This window comes from Triturus cristatus, chromosome 6, assembly GCF_964204655.1.
Source record: "Triturus cristatus chromosome 6, aTriCri1.1, whole genome shotgun sequence".
NCBI lineage: Eukaryota > Metazoa > Chordata > Amphibia > Caudata > Salamandridae > Triturus > Triturus cristatus.
The window spans coordinates 1,636,936,441-1,636,949,417 of NC_140589.1; the positions used below are offsets into that span (position 1 = coordinate 1,636,936,441).

Here is a 12,977-nt window from a genome sequence, read left to right on the forward strand (position 1 = left end):
CGTTGAGTCCCCATGGGAACTCGGGAGCCTGGCAACCGGGAGATTTCACAGTCTGACAGCCATCTTGCGCGGCGCTCGCGAAGCAATCCCCCGCACTAATGTAAGTTGCAGCAACATAATGTTGGTGCACTTCCTGATCAGTTCTCTGTTTTGTGTCCGTGTCTAAATGTTTGAAGGCATTCTTTAACATGAAGAATCTTCTCTGAAAATATGTTGTAGTGCCACATCTGGCGGTGCTTTTTAACTTGCATGCTCTAGCACTGGTAAGCCAGCTGAGATTCCCTCCTCATTGCACATTTTCTGCTTAAGTTCTATATAGTATCTTACTGTATCTTGCCAGGACGGGTTCAAAGTTGTGGTTTGTTGGGGGAAAGCTTTTGATCCTTTATCTTTGAATAATCTAGATGGTATCTGCAGTGGTACTTTATGGTGTGCAGGACTGGACTGGCTATATGGGACCCAGTAACCTCCCCCACACTAGGCTGAGAATCAAAGGGTGGTTTTAGGGGTTGATGGACGAAGGATCCTCTGCTTTCCATCCTGGAAACCAGCCCTGAGGGGAACACACACAATTGAATTGTGGACTTGTGCAAAATTTGCTGCCAAAGTCCTTCTGGTGATTTTCAGACTCACGATGTACAATATGAGGTTGGTATGAACACACATTCCTGGACTTCTTTTAGCTCACCGTCCACCATTAAAGGTGCGAGACCAATTTACAGTTATGTGGTTACATCAAACATTAAGATTGCATGTTCATTTGGGGAACTATATTTTACAATGCTGTAAATTTGAATCAGCCAGCTGATGCAGGGGAACCAGAATTAAGTTATTTACCTAATAATTAATCTCTTTATTTTGGCAAAAACCTGTGATACTCTTGTTCGGGAAGAAATGGTTTGGTAAGGCATTTACAGCTTCAAGAAGTGAAGGACACATCTGTGCATTTTTCTGCTTTACCTTTTGTTTGTCTATTGAGTAACCTTGAGTTTTCTGAGACTCATGGATCTACTTGCCTGTTTCTTATGTTATCTTTTCTTCAGAAGTGCTTTCCTTTCCACTGGGATTTTGAGTAGAGAAGGCGTATTTAATTTCCTGAACCTTGAGTGCCTTGCCTGTGATTGGTATTAAGTCTATCATAACAATGTATATGCATTCAACATGCGTCCTTTTTCATTTGTTTCATAGTTAAGAGCGCTGAGCAGTAAAGTGGTTGATGACTTTTTAAGGTTAATAAGACCTGTTGGCGTCTGGAAGAGAAGTCATTGTAGGAATAAAAAATCAATTACTGTTGCGAAAAGCATCCTACCTCTACTTTTTAGGTCTCGCCTAAGACAGCGCATGTGCTGTTGTGAGACACATTTTTATCTTACAGTGAGCTTCGAGCCCGTCAGTTATTTACCATTGGTTTGCTTCATTATCACTCATTTGCTTGTTTCATATTAGTTAGCTGTGTGGGCTTTCCTTCCTCTTCTTGTGTTTGTTCCGCCAAGGAGCGTGGATGCATTATTGTGTCCTTCATCTGCTCGCTTTTTCAGGTGCTATTTCTTTCTTATCACTTAATCACTCCATGATAGTTCATGTGTTTTCCCAATGTCTCCTTCATGTGTTTGTCCCCCATCAACCACGCTATGTTTCTCTCACTCGCCAGTGTTCTTCTCTTCCACTCCCCCAGCGTCACCTTCCCGTCCATGTGCTTTCTCCCCGCCAGCTCCGCATTGCTGTCTTTTGTCCGTTTGATCCCCCTGTGTTACCTCCCCATCCATTGCGCCCCTTTGTTGCTTCATCCGCCTGTTTTTAAACCCATGCTGTTGTTTTGCTTCTGCCCCTTGTCCCCTGTGTGGTTTCCACACTAACCAAACCCCATTTAGCACCATCTGCTTTCATACATTAAAAAAACACATTTGCACTTTTCTTTTCTTTTAGTTACTGATCCAACTCTGGCTGGTAACTGAAAAGAAAAAGAGGTGTTCTATTAAAAAAAAAAAAAATCTTTTGCCATGTGGAACAGTATCTGGGATGCTGTGCTGCCTGGCAAAAACCAATGGCATAGCCAATAGGTCCCAAAGGCGAGACCTGTCGCCTCTGCCAATGCTTGTTTGTATCCAGAAACTTTGTACAGAGTGACCGTTCAAGTACATACCTTTGTAAGATTTTAACTCTGTAACCTTGTTTATTGGCTTGGGTGCTGTGGGCTCGTGATTCAGGAGATGTGTTAGAGGCTCCCAATAAGTGAGCAAATAAATATTGTTTTGTTCTTTTTTATGGTTTTGGGCCGTGGGATTTGCACTATTCTGGGCTACTTGCCCTGTGTGTTTTCCTATTGTTATGTGGGCTGTGCTGTAGAACTGTGCTGTATGACCTGCTTTACCAAATGTTATCTGACTTTAAATAATGTGATAGTCTTCCATAATGTCACATTGAAATAATTCAATTTTTGGCTCATTGGCTTGTTGCAGGATCCGCAGAATTTCCAGACTCTACTTCGTGCAGCAATGGACCTTAGCACCAGCACTAAGCATTTTGATTGCGTGACCGCGTCATACATGTTGAATTTCCTCATTCACCAGGAAGGGCTGCAGAACGCGCTCCACACCTGGCTCACGGACCAGCCCGTTTCATATTCTCCTCAGCTGGAAACGGATGCGTCTGCTGGATTCGTGGAAAAAAACACCTTGAACGGTCAGTTGCAAGAACATTTTTGCCACAAACAGCATTAGCCACTTAATGCAAGAATTTCTCTTTTCCATAAGAAATCGCTCTCTTTTTACTCTGTAGACCACTGATGTTTTCCAAACCTTCTCTAGCGTCCCAGAACACTGAGTTTAATCAGGAGCTCAGGCTGGCCTTTAAAAGCGTTTGAAGTAATCTTTTGTACAGCTGTGACGTGTTCACATACATTTCCAATATGTAATAAATGATTATTTGTTTTTTACTCCCCAATATATATATATATGTATATATATGATTTACATACACATGAAGGAGTATTATTTGAACATACTCATTTTAATAGACCAGGGAATGACTCAAAGAATGTCAGTATATCAAGTTATCGTCCTTTCTTAATGTAGCTTGGATATGAGGCGCCTTACTTTGCGTAATCATGGTAACCAGAGCATGTACCAGGTATAAGCCTAGCTAGAGCGTGTTAATAAATATTAAAGCAGGTATCAAATGGCACTGGGTGCTTTAATTCGCAACAGGATGTGTAAGCCTCAATTGATGACGTACTGGTTTATTTACAGTGCGAACTGAGGGCAATAATTGTGTGCAACTGCCAAAGCGACGAGAAACGTAGCATCACTATGGAGTGAGTGAGGAAAGTGACGAGTGCAGTCTAGGCTAGTAAGAAGTAAAAGAGGTGGGATGTGTGACATTTCGAATGTAGGAGTAAGTTGTTGAGTAGTTTGCATATATAGATTTAATCGTTTTGTGCATTCAGCCTGCATGGTCTGGTCACAAATGGCTCCCTGAACCCTGTAAAGCTGACAGCACTGGTCTGGAGGCAGTATTTTTAAAAAGATAGATGAGGAACAAGAGAACATGAAGTTGTCTACCTTGGTGTTCATACTGAGTGACCAGCATCCACTAACTGAGAGTTGGATTTGTCGACTTCCATGGTATGCTTGAACTGGACACGTCTTTTTCCATGTTGTGCTTGAGCTGGACAATTCATCTTACATGTTCTGCTTGAGCTGGACATATCGTCTTTCATGTTGTGCTTGAGCTGCACATGCCGTCTTCCATGTTGTGCCTGAGGTGGACATGTCTTATTCCATGTTGTGCTTGAGCTGGACATGCCGTCTTCCATGTTTTGCTTGAGCTGGACATTCCATGTTCTATGTTGTGCTTGAGCTGGACATGCCGTGTTCCCAGTTGTGCTTGAGCTGGAGATGTCGTCTTCCATGTGTTTGAGCTGGAGATGTCGTCTTCCATGTGCTTGAGCTGGAGAGGTCTTCTTCCATGTGCTTAAGGTGGCCATGTCATCTTCCATGTTGTGCTTCAACTGGACATGTCTTTTTCCATGTTGTGCTTGAGGCGGACATGTCATCTTCCATGTTGTGCTTGTGCTGGACATGTCTCCTTACAGGTTTGTTTTTTTAGCTGGACATGTGTTCTTCCATGTTGTGCTTGAGCTGTACATATCTTCTTCCATGTTGTGATTCAGCTGGGTAGGCTGTCTTCTGTGTGCTTGAGCTGGACATGTTGTCTTTCATGTTGTGCTTGAGGTGGAGATGTCGTCTCCCATGTTGTGCTTGAGCTGGACATGCCGTCTTCCATGTTGTGCTTGAGCTGGACATGTTGTTTTTCATGTTGTGCTTGAGCTGAGCAGGCTGTCTTCTGTGTGCTTGAGGTGGAGATGTCTTCTTCCATGTTGTGCTTGAGCTGGGAATGTCTTCTTCCATCTTGTGCTTGAGGTGGAGATGTCGTCTTCCATGTTGTGCTTGAGCTGGCCATGTCTTCTTCCATCTTGTGCTTGAGCTGGGCATGTCTTCTTCCATGTTGTGCTTGAGGTGGAGATGTCGTCTTCCGTGTTGTGCTTGAGCTGGCCATGTCGTCTTCCATGTTGGGCTTGAGCTGGGCATGTCTTCTTCCATCTTGTGCTTGAGCTGGCCATGTCTTCTTCCATGTTGTGCTTGAGGTGGAGATGTCGTCTTCCGTGTTGTGCTTGAGCTGGGCATGTCTTCTTCCATCTTGTGCTTGAGCTGGGCAGGTCTTCTTCCATCTTGTGCTTTGGCGAGGGGTGGAGTTAGAACGAGTGCCGTAACATTTCAGTTACATGAACGATGTGGCGTAGTTTCCTTCCGCCAAGTCCTCCCTGGGCATACATGTGCGGTGTCCGTCTGTTCGCCTATACTCCAGTTGCATGCGTCTTGGATCTCCCTTAGAGAATAAGGATCCGGGCACATTGTAACCCGAGGGGTTAAGCTAGATCTACGAGAATAAAGCCCTCTGCAGCAAAGGATTGTGTAGGGTGAAATAGGTTCTCGTTCCTACGTACACAATATGTAGAAACGTGTGTATTCCTTCCCACGTCCTGTACAACGCATGGCAAAATATAGTCATGATCTGCCACCTCCCTGTGGTTCTGACCACATGTCTAGTGACATGCAAGATGTGTGATATTTATATTCTGAATCTGAAACCCATCTCGTCCACTCCCCTCCATCCTTTGTGTGTTTTCAGATTCAATTATTTTCTCATTTGGCATGAAACCTTTAGAACTTGTGTACTTCTCCTGACCTCCTTTTGTTCCCCTGCAATGAACACAATAATAGACAAAAACCTGTCCAACCCACCTTTTCTTTAGCAGACACCTCTTCTGGATGGGACGTTATTCATTGTGGGCATCCTTTCAATGGTGTTGTGGCCCCAAACACAACCAAGGGAGAAGGGCCTTAGTACCCCTAATCAGGTAATAAAAGCCGACCATTCTATATAGTGAAGTTTGCGGCTCAGAATTCTGGGCCCTGGCGCCACTGTACCTGCTGCCCAGATGATCGCTACACCCCTGATTCCTGCTTTGAATGCAGAGTCCTACATTTTGCCTGTGACAAAGCCTAGTTTTTTAATCTGCTTTTATATGTTTCATTTTCAGTTGTGAGGTGTTTGCTGGCCAACTTGGCGCACGAGATAACCCTTTCCGAGAAGTCGCTGCTGCGGGCGGCGGCGCTGTTTCCCATGTATGGCAGGGTGCATTGCATCAATGGCGCTCTGCAGCAGGTATCGCTCAGGTAAGTTACAGCCCTGTTTAGTTTCAAGTAGTATGTAAGGTTCATATAGATGAGAAAACCTTCACAGTCTTGTGCTGGTATTAATAGTGAAGGGGCCATTTCCTTCCCTTAGTATTGGTTTTGGTGAGAGAAAGGGAGACTAGGTTTGGCTTTAATAGCACTTTACTACAGTTGAGCTGTTGGTTTTGTGTATACATACTGGGTCAAGGTCTGCCATCAGTTCAGGGCCGGCTCTAGGGCGGTGCGAACGGTGCCACCGCACCGGGCGCTGACTTGGGTTGGGGGCGCCATGTTTATTGTTTTAAAAGCTCCAGATGCCACGTTCCTTGTCCGAGCAATTTTCAAGCCTCATTAAAAATGTCACGATGGATACCTCCGGTGATTAATGTTGTTCCTGGTGAGAGACCCGAGCTTTGTCTGGGAAAAGTTTTAACTCAACATAGCCAAGAAGGTTAATGTGCCTGCTGCAAAGAACTTGTCCCATTCTGCATACACTATGAACAGGTCAAGGGGTCATCGCTTTTGTCAGCAAGATCCTTCTGTTGCTTGCAGTTTAAAAGTTAAAATCCTAATATAGAGCAGCGAGCTATTGACTGCCATCAAAGAGCTCATGCAAACTGCAAGAAATATCTTACAGCTACATGTTTTTTGCCCAGTCTTTCCTTATCCAAGTATTGCAAAAATGTTTAATTTGGGTAGAAATCAACTCTTATTATTAAAGAAAACCCCTAACAATGATGTTACATTTAAAATTCTTAATTTGTGCTTTTCCAGACCAAGGACTTTTAAATGATACTGCCTACCAGTATGAATGGCATGTGACTCCTGCACATTGTAGTCCTTTGTCTTAGGTAACATTTCCTATACACTGATTTACACACGTATGATTGTCTCTGTGCAACGTATGTGTGATGTAAAGTGTTCTGAGACCCTAAACTGGTATGAGGGTTGGTAGAAAACTAAATGAATCTAAGAGACAGTTGTTATGGTGATTTGGGGGGCATTGTCAAATGCTGGTAGTGAGGGAATCCGTGGTGAGGTGGTCATGGGGGGGGGCGCCATCAAACATTGTCGCACAGGGCGCTACCAGTACTAAAGCTGGCCCTGCATCAGTTGTTGAACGCTTCTCGCTGACATAGACCTGGGGCATCAAAGCACTATGATGTGCTTGTCCTGTCTGCCTGCTCTGCCCCTTGTTGCATTATAGAGTGCAGGCAGAGCATTGATCTGCTGATCTCCAGCCATTGTTTCCACTACTTTTTATATGTGCAAACAGCACTGCAGGTAGAGAGTAAAACATTATTGCCACATCATGCATCGGTGCAAAACGGAGATCCTTCTGTTCGGCAAGGCTCAGCTCCTCTGGGCGGAGGACTGGTGGCCAGATGAACTCTGCCCAGCAGAATATCCAGGAACCTGGGTATACTTTTAGACGATACACTATCTATAAGACCAGATTATTTCCCCCTGCGGCACTTGCTTTGGCACTCGGCGCCTTTTGAGGAATATCGTTCGGTATCTCCCTCTGAGCTCCCAAAAGGTACTCAACTGGGCATCATCAGTCGCTAGGATTATGGGAATGCCCTACTCCTCGCTTCAAATGAAATCCTTATATCCAAAATACCGCTGCCCACTCGGTGAACAATCTGCCCCCATGGACACTGTCAGTCCCCACGCTCAGTGCTGGAACGAACTGCCGGCAGACATCAGACGCGCCCCCTCCCTGAACACCTTCAGGAAGACCCTCAAGACCTGGCTCTTCGGCTGAACAGATCTGTGCGCCCCCTCCCTGCGCCTTGAGACCCTCACGGGTGAGTAGCGCTCTTAAAACCCCCCTGATTGATTGTTTGACTGAGTGCCCTTCATTGGCTACCTGTTAAGAGGAGAGCGGTGTTTAAACTGCTCTGCATGACTTAAAAATCCTGCTCGGGCTCAGGTCCTAAATATCTTCAAGACAGACTTGCTCCTTATCATTGTAATAGGACCCTTAGGTCTAAAGAGCAACTTCTTTGTTGTCCTTGTCGCATTCGCACGTCATAATATGGTGGTTGGGCTCTCTCCGATCTCGCCCCACACCATTGCCCATCCGCGCATGCTCCATTTTGTCTGATTTGAGAAAACATCTCAAAACCTGGCTGTTTTAATTAACTGTTCACATGCCTGCCGGTCAGAGTGCCGGTGTCCCTCCAGGGCCGAGTCGTGCTCTATATTAAGTACTATTAACATAATGAGCTACAACTACACAGAGCAATGACCACAGTACTTCAGCATTACATCTACAGGTACAACAACCCAATTACAGTGTGACAAAACAGCAACTACAATGCAATAATTTCAACACGACAACTGCAAGACTGTAACCACGATAATGAACTATTGCTACTGCTACAGCAGTGAAACACAGTAACTACAGAACTGCAGCTATAGAACCACAACCGTGGTACTGCAACAGCAACACAACCACAATTGCACTTGCTGCCAAACGACCACAATATGGCCACAACAATACAACACGACAACTGCAAAGTGGCAACGCTAAAGCTGCAACATGCAACCATAGCCTCATAACACCACCTAAACTCACTGCTACAAAACTACAGTGCTAAATAGTCAAATACTATCCGATTAAAACACTAAAGCTACACAATTACAAATATTTGGCTGTTTAAGTTACTAAAACGCGGCAGGCATAAATGTCTGCATATTTATCAGTAAAATAACTGTGGAAATATACAAACCGCCACTCGATTTATTCTCAAAACACAAAATAAATATGGATAAATTCTAGTAAGATGGGCAAAAAATAAATATGGATAAATACAGACGGGAATGTTTAAAATAAACACTATAAAACCGGGAGCCCTAATTACAATATCATTCACCGGGTGGTGTCGGGAGACACATAAACAAAGATAAAAACGTTTGCAGAAAGGCTTAAATTGTTGAATACTATGAGCAGTGACAATTCAGTGAGCAGCATAAACACAGGAAAAAGAAACACCTTGGTTAGGATTGGTTAGGGGGCCCGCAGCAGACATTTGTAAGGCGTCCTGTACCACGAACAAGAGATGAAGAGCTGAGCAAAGGTCTCTGGTGCAAAGGCACACACGATGTGCAAGATATGGTAACACTGAAAGAAGGAGAAAGGTAAAAGAAAAGCAAGTGACACAAAAGGTAAGGCCGAATGGATGAGACAGGACAAAAGCATAGAAGAGAGGAGGAACTAAGATTCAGAGACGAACTAAGTTTACATGAAGGTGTGAGAATGATGACTTAAGAAGTTGAAAAAGAGCAGAACTGTTACAATTAGGTGATAGACAGAGGTTGAAATTGACAACGTGACCAATGGCAAAGAGAAGGGCAAGTGTGAACGAATTAGAGTATCGTGAATTAAGCAGAGTCCCGTTAGGAAGGTAAAAAGTGATGAAATGAAAAAACGAGGCAAGTAATATGAAAAAAGGAAAAGAAAGTACAAAAAAGAAAGGGCCTAACGGAATTCTGAAGAGATGAAAAAGAATAACTATTCTACCCTCCAAGCCCAAAGAATGTGGGGTGTCAAAGTAGGATAACAAAAAGTGGAAGAAGTTGATGTTTGGGCATGAACCAGTGCTTCTTTAATAAAACGCAATTGGCTGTTAAAATGCAAAAATAGATTACATGTAAATTAAGATTTATTTCAAAAATAACAGTGAATTTTAGAATAAATTCGATTGAAGCGATTACAAACCTGAAGACATAAGACATGGGGGTGACTAACGTGTACAGTAACTGGTAGAGGAAAGGAACACTTGAGATAATGCAGGTACCATACAACAATAATAATGCAATACTACAGCCAATAAACAATGCTACAATACAACACCATTGTACCACAGCCGCTACACGGAACACATCTACACACTGATTGCAATTGTGAGTGACATTCTGGTGTGCATTGTAGTACCCACATTTTCTGATCCTTGTGCATACACGTGTAACTTAAGCTGTCAATTGTTGCTCTTATTTCTTAACTGGCTGCAGTTTGAACGCAAGGTTTAATTGAGTGTAGACAGTTTTCTGCCTGTATAGGGTGTTTTACATAATCTGAGTATTGATCTTTTCAAAGTCATTTTGCTACTCGCTCCGCTAATTTTAGTATCCGATTCTGCTGGCTGTAAATCACAGTTTACTAAACGTGATTTTGAAAGGTTAATAAAAATGTTTAAGTACAATTGTTAGGGTCATGGGTGGAATATTGTGTGTCGTCACTTCCGGCAATAATAGTAGTCAGAGATCGTCAGGTGTCACTTCCTCTGCTCCTTGGGTTTTTGGGGTCACTTATTCCATTGTACGTGACATCATGAATCAGTGTTCTATTGCAAGGATAAAAAGTCGTGATATTTCACATGGTTGAGTTGTCTGTGTGCACCCACTGGTAGAGGACGGGCGCGTGTTTATGTGTGCAGAAACAATGTCTGAGACGAGCCCGTTGCCTCCTTGGGAGTTGTATGAGGCAGAGCCTACTTTCGTAGCTCCCGGTAGAGCTGTGACCTGACGTGAGGCGGTGTAGATTCATTTATTATGTATTTATTTATTTATGCGTTTTTATATAGCTCAGACTTTACCCGAAGGTGTCAGAGCGCTTCACAATAGGAACAGTAACGTTACATGAGGAGAAAATGACAAGTGTGCATAGTACAAGAGCAAACGTATACGTTACATGAGGCAAAAGTGACAATTGTGCAAGTAACAACAGTAAGCAAGATACAAGATGAGGTGGCAAGCGATACGTTACAAGGAAAAAGTGACAGGTGTGCATGTGACATAAGCATACAAGGTACAAGTAGAGGTATAAAACTGCAATAAGTGGCAGACATTCAAAACACAAGAACACACTGGGAAGGCACTGGGTAGAGCCTGTCCGAGGGCTCATCGGTAGCTGGGTATGCTGCCACTCTACTTGGGGCATCCGGGCATGGCTTGTTACCACTCGGCGGACTTGGCGCTACAGCCGCACGGAATGCAGACAACCGGAGGTCGGGTTGATAACAGCTTTCTCCAATACAACGTGTAGCAGTATTTCATGGTACTTTGTTCGAAAACACTGATTTCTTCATAGATGGATTTCTTTGCCTTTCCTGCCACCTGCTGGTAGGATCCCAGAACACACATCCCAAAATATGTCTATTTCCCCTTGAATCACTAGTATCCGAATACAGACCAGAATCAAATGGATCGATTTTCAATGTAATGAAAAACCAATGATGAGAACGCACAGTGCTGTAAGCGATATGAAAAGGTCCTGGCAGGGCCAGGGGGTCCTCTCTATACCACCGCGGACAAAGAAACCTAACTAGGAATACCCTCCAAACGATGGCTGTTTGAAATCCTGTCATCTCAATCCCGCGCCTCGCTCGCTGCGCCACCTGAGCAATATTCATTCGGCTGCCCTCTGTGAGTTTTCTCTTATTGTATGCAAACTCATAAAACAATAATCAGTATATCCCTATCACAAGCCATATCTATTAGCTTTGTCAAAACGTGTTAACTAGATCAGATAAATGAGTAACAATGCTTTGGTTGTGAGTAATTACAATTGATCTTGTTTTAATCCTGAAAATTAGACTGTGACGTAAGCAGTATTAACCTCTGTGGAAGGGGTGGTCTTCGGAGTATCTGAACCCCACCCATTCTCCCCTTCAGACCTCTTTCCTGTGAAATCTTTGACTCTGTTAATTACTTACACCCTTTTTCTCACATTTTCCGGCCGCATACCTCACATGTCATCGCCCTCCTCCTCATCACTCTTTCCAGTCTCCCCTGCAGGTGCTTCCACACACCACTTCACCTTCACCACACCTCCCCAGCTCTTACACACCCACCCCCTCCTCATTTGTAAAGAGGCCATTTTCTTTTCTTTTGGTGCTATCCATATTTCAGCATCTGAAGCACACTTACAATTACAGTTGACACATGTGAACGTTCTTTGGAGCCAAGGGTTGGATGAGCATGTGCTCTTAACACCTTTACGACTCATTCATTCATAGAACTTTATTCGATATATAGAAATACCATAAACGCAACCAAATTTATCAAGGCCGGTTACAGGTACAAGTTAAAAATTAATAAATACCCTCTTTTTTCAAACCATGTGATACAATTTCCATCTGAACGTTAAAAAAAAATCCCTTGTCACGTATCCAACCAATTCATCTCTAATTATGAAGTTCATTCATAAAACAATAGGTAATTATAACAGAGAAGCTACAGGTTACCATTACCCCTTGTGTTCCTTAGTCTAAATGCAGCCCTTAAAAAGTTTACAATACAAAACAGTGTAAGAGTATCTGGGGCCAGTTTTAAAAATAACAGTGCCACCCGTGCCTGTTTAAATCTGGCTTCCTTTAGAATTCCCTTCAGGAAGATTCTCCTAGGGTAAGAGAAAAAAGGGCATAATAAAATGAAATGAAGGGTGTCCTGAGGAGATCTATGATCGCAGCCACAGGGCCCCTTCATTTCTATGGAAGTTGTCAACCCTGCCGGTTCCGCCAACACATGATGCAAGAGATTCAACCTGAAATGAGTCATTAAAAATCTGTCGTGTGCACTGTTTATGCAAGACAGGTACGGTTCAATGCCTTTGACAGACCTAACTACTAGGTGTTCCCTGACCGACTGCTTGGCTAGCTCTGTGTTTTCTCGGAGCGTTAATCCATGTTTAAAAAACTGGTCCTTAACCAAAGCCTTATCTTTCATACCCACTTTAGAAGGGTTGGCAAATAGATCTGCAGAACCAATTTTTTCCAGAGTCTCCTTCACATATTTAAGCCAGTATCAAAACTCATAAAACAATAATCAATATATCCCTATTTCAAGCCAGATCTATTAGCTTTGTCAAAACCTGTTAACTATATCAGATAAATGAGTAACAATGCTTTGGTTGTGAGTAATTACAATTGATCTTGTTTTAATCCTGAAAATGAGTCTGTGACGTAAGCAGTATTAACCTCTGTGGAAGGGGTGGTCTTCGGAGTATCTGAACCCCACCCATTCTCCCCTTCAGACCTCTTTCCTGTGAAATCGTTGACTGTTAATTACTTACACCCTTTTTCTCTTGACATAGTCCAAATTTTCCGCCCGCATACCTCACAGGTCATCGCCCTCCTCCTCATCACTCTTTCCAGTCTCCCCTGCAGGTGCTTCCACATACTACTTCACCTTCACCACACCTCCCCAGCTCTTAAACACCCACCCCCTCCT

At 43.4% G+C, this 12,977-nt stretch overlaps 1 protein-coding gene across 6 annotated transcripts in view; it reads left to right on the forward strand.

Moving 5' to 3' along the window:
- The window catches only part of THADA (THADA armadillo repeat containing), a 1,526,823-nt gene that overhangs the window by 248,306 nt on the left and 1,265,540 nt on the right, over nt 1-12,977 (forward strand). For all 6 annotated transcript variants that reach the window (XM_085612787.1, XM_085612792.1, XM_085612789.1 and 3 more), the window contains 2 exons: nt 2,460-2,682; nt 5,603-5,738. In XM_085612787.1, coding sequence (XP_085468913.1) covers nt 2,460-2,682; nt 5,603-5,738 — 359 coding nt within the window. The remainder of the gene's footprint in view (nt 1-2,459; nt 2,683-5,602; nt 5,739-12,977) is intronic.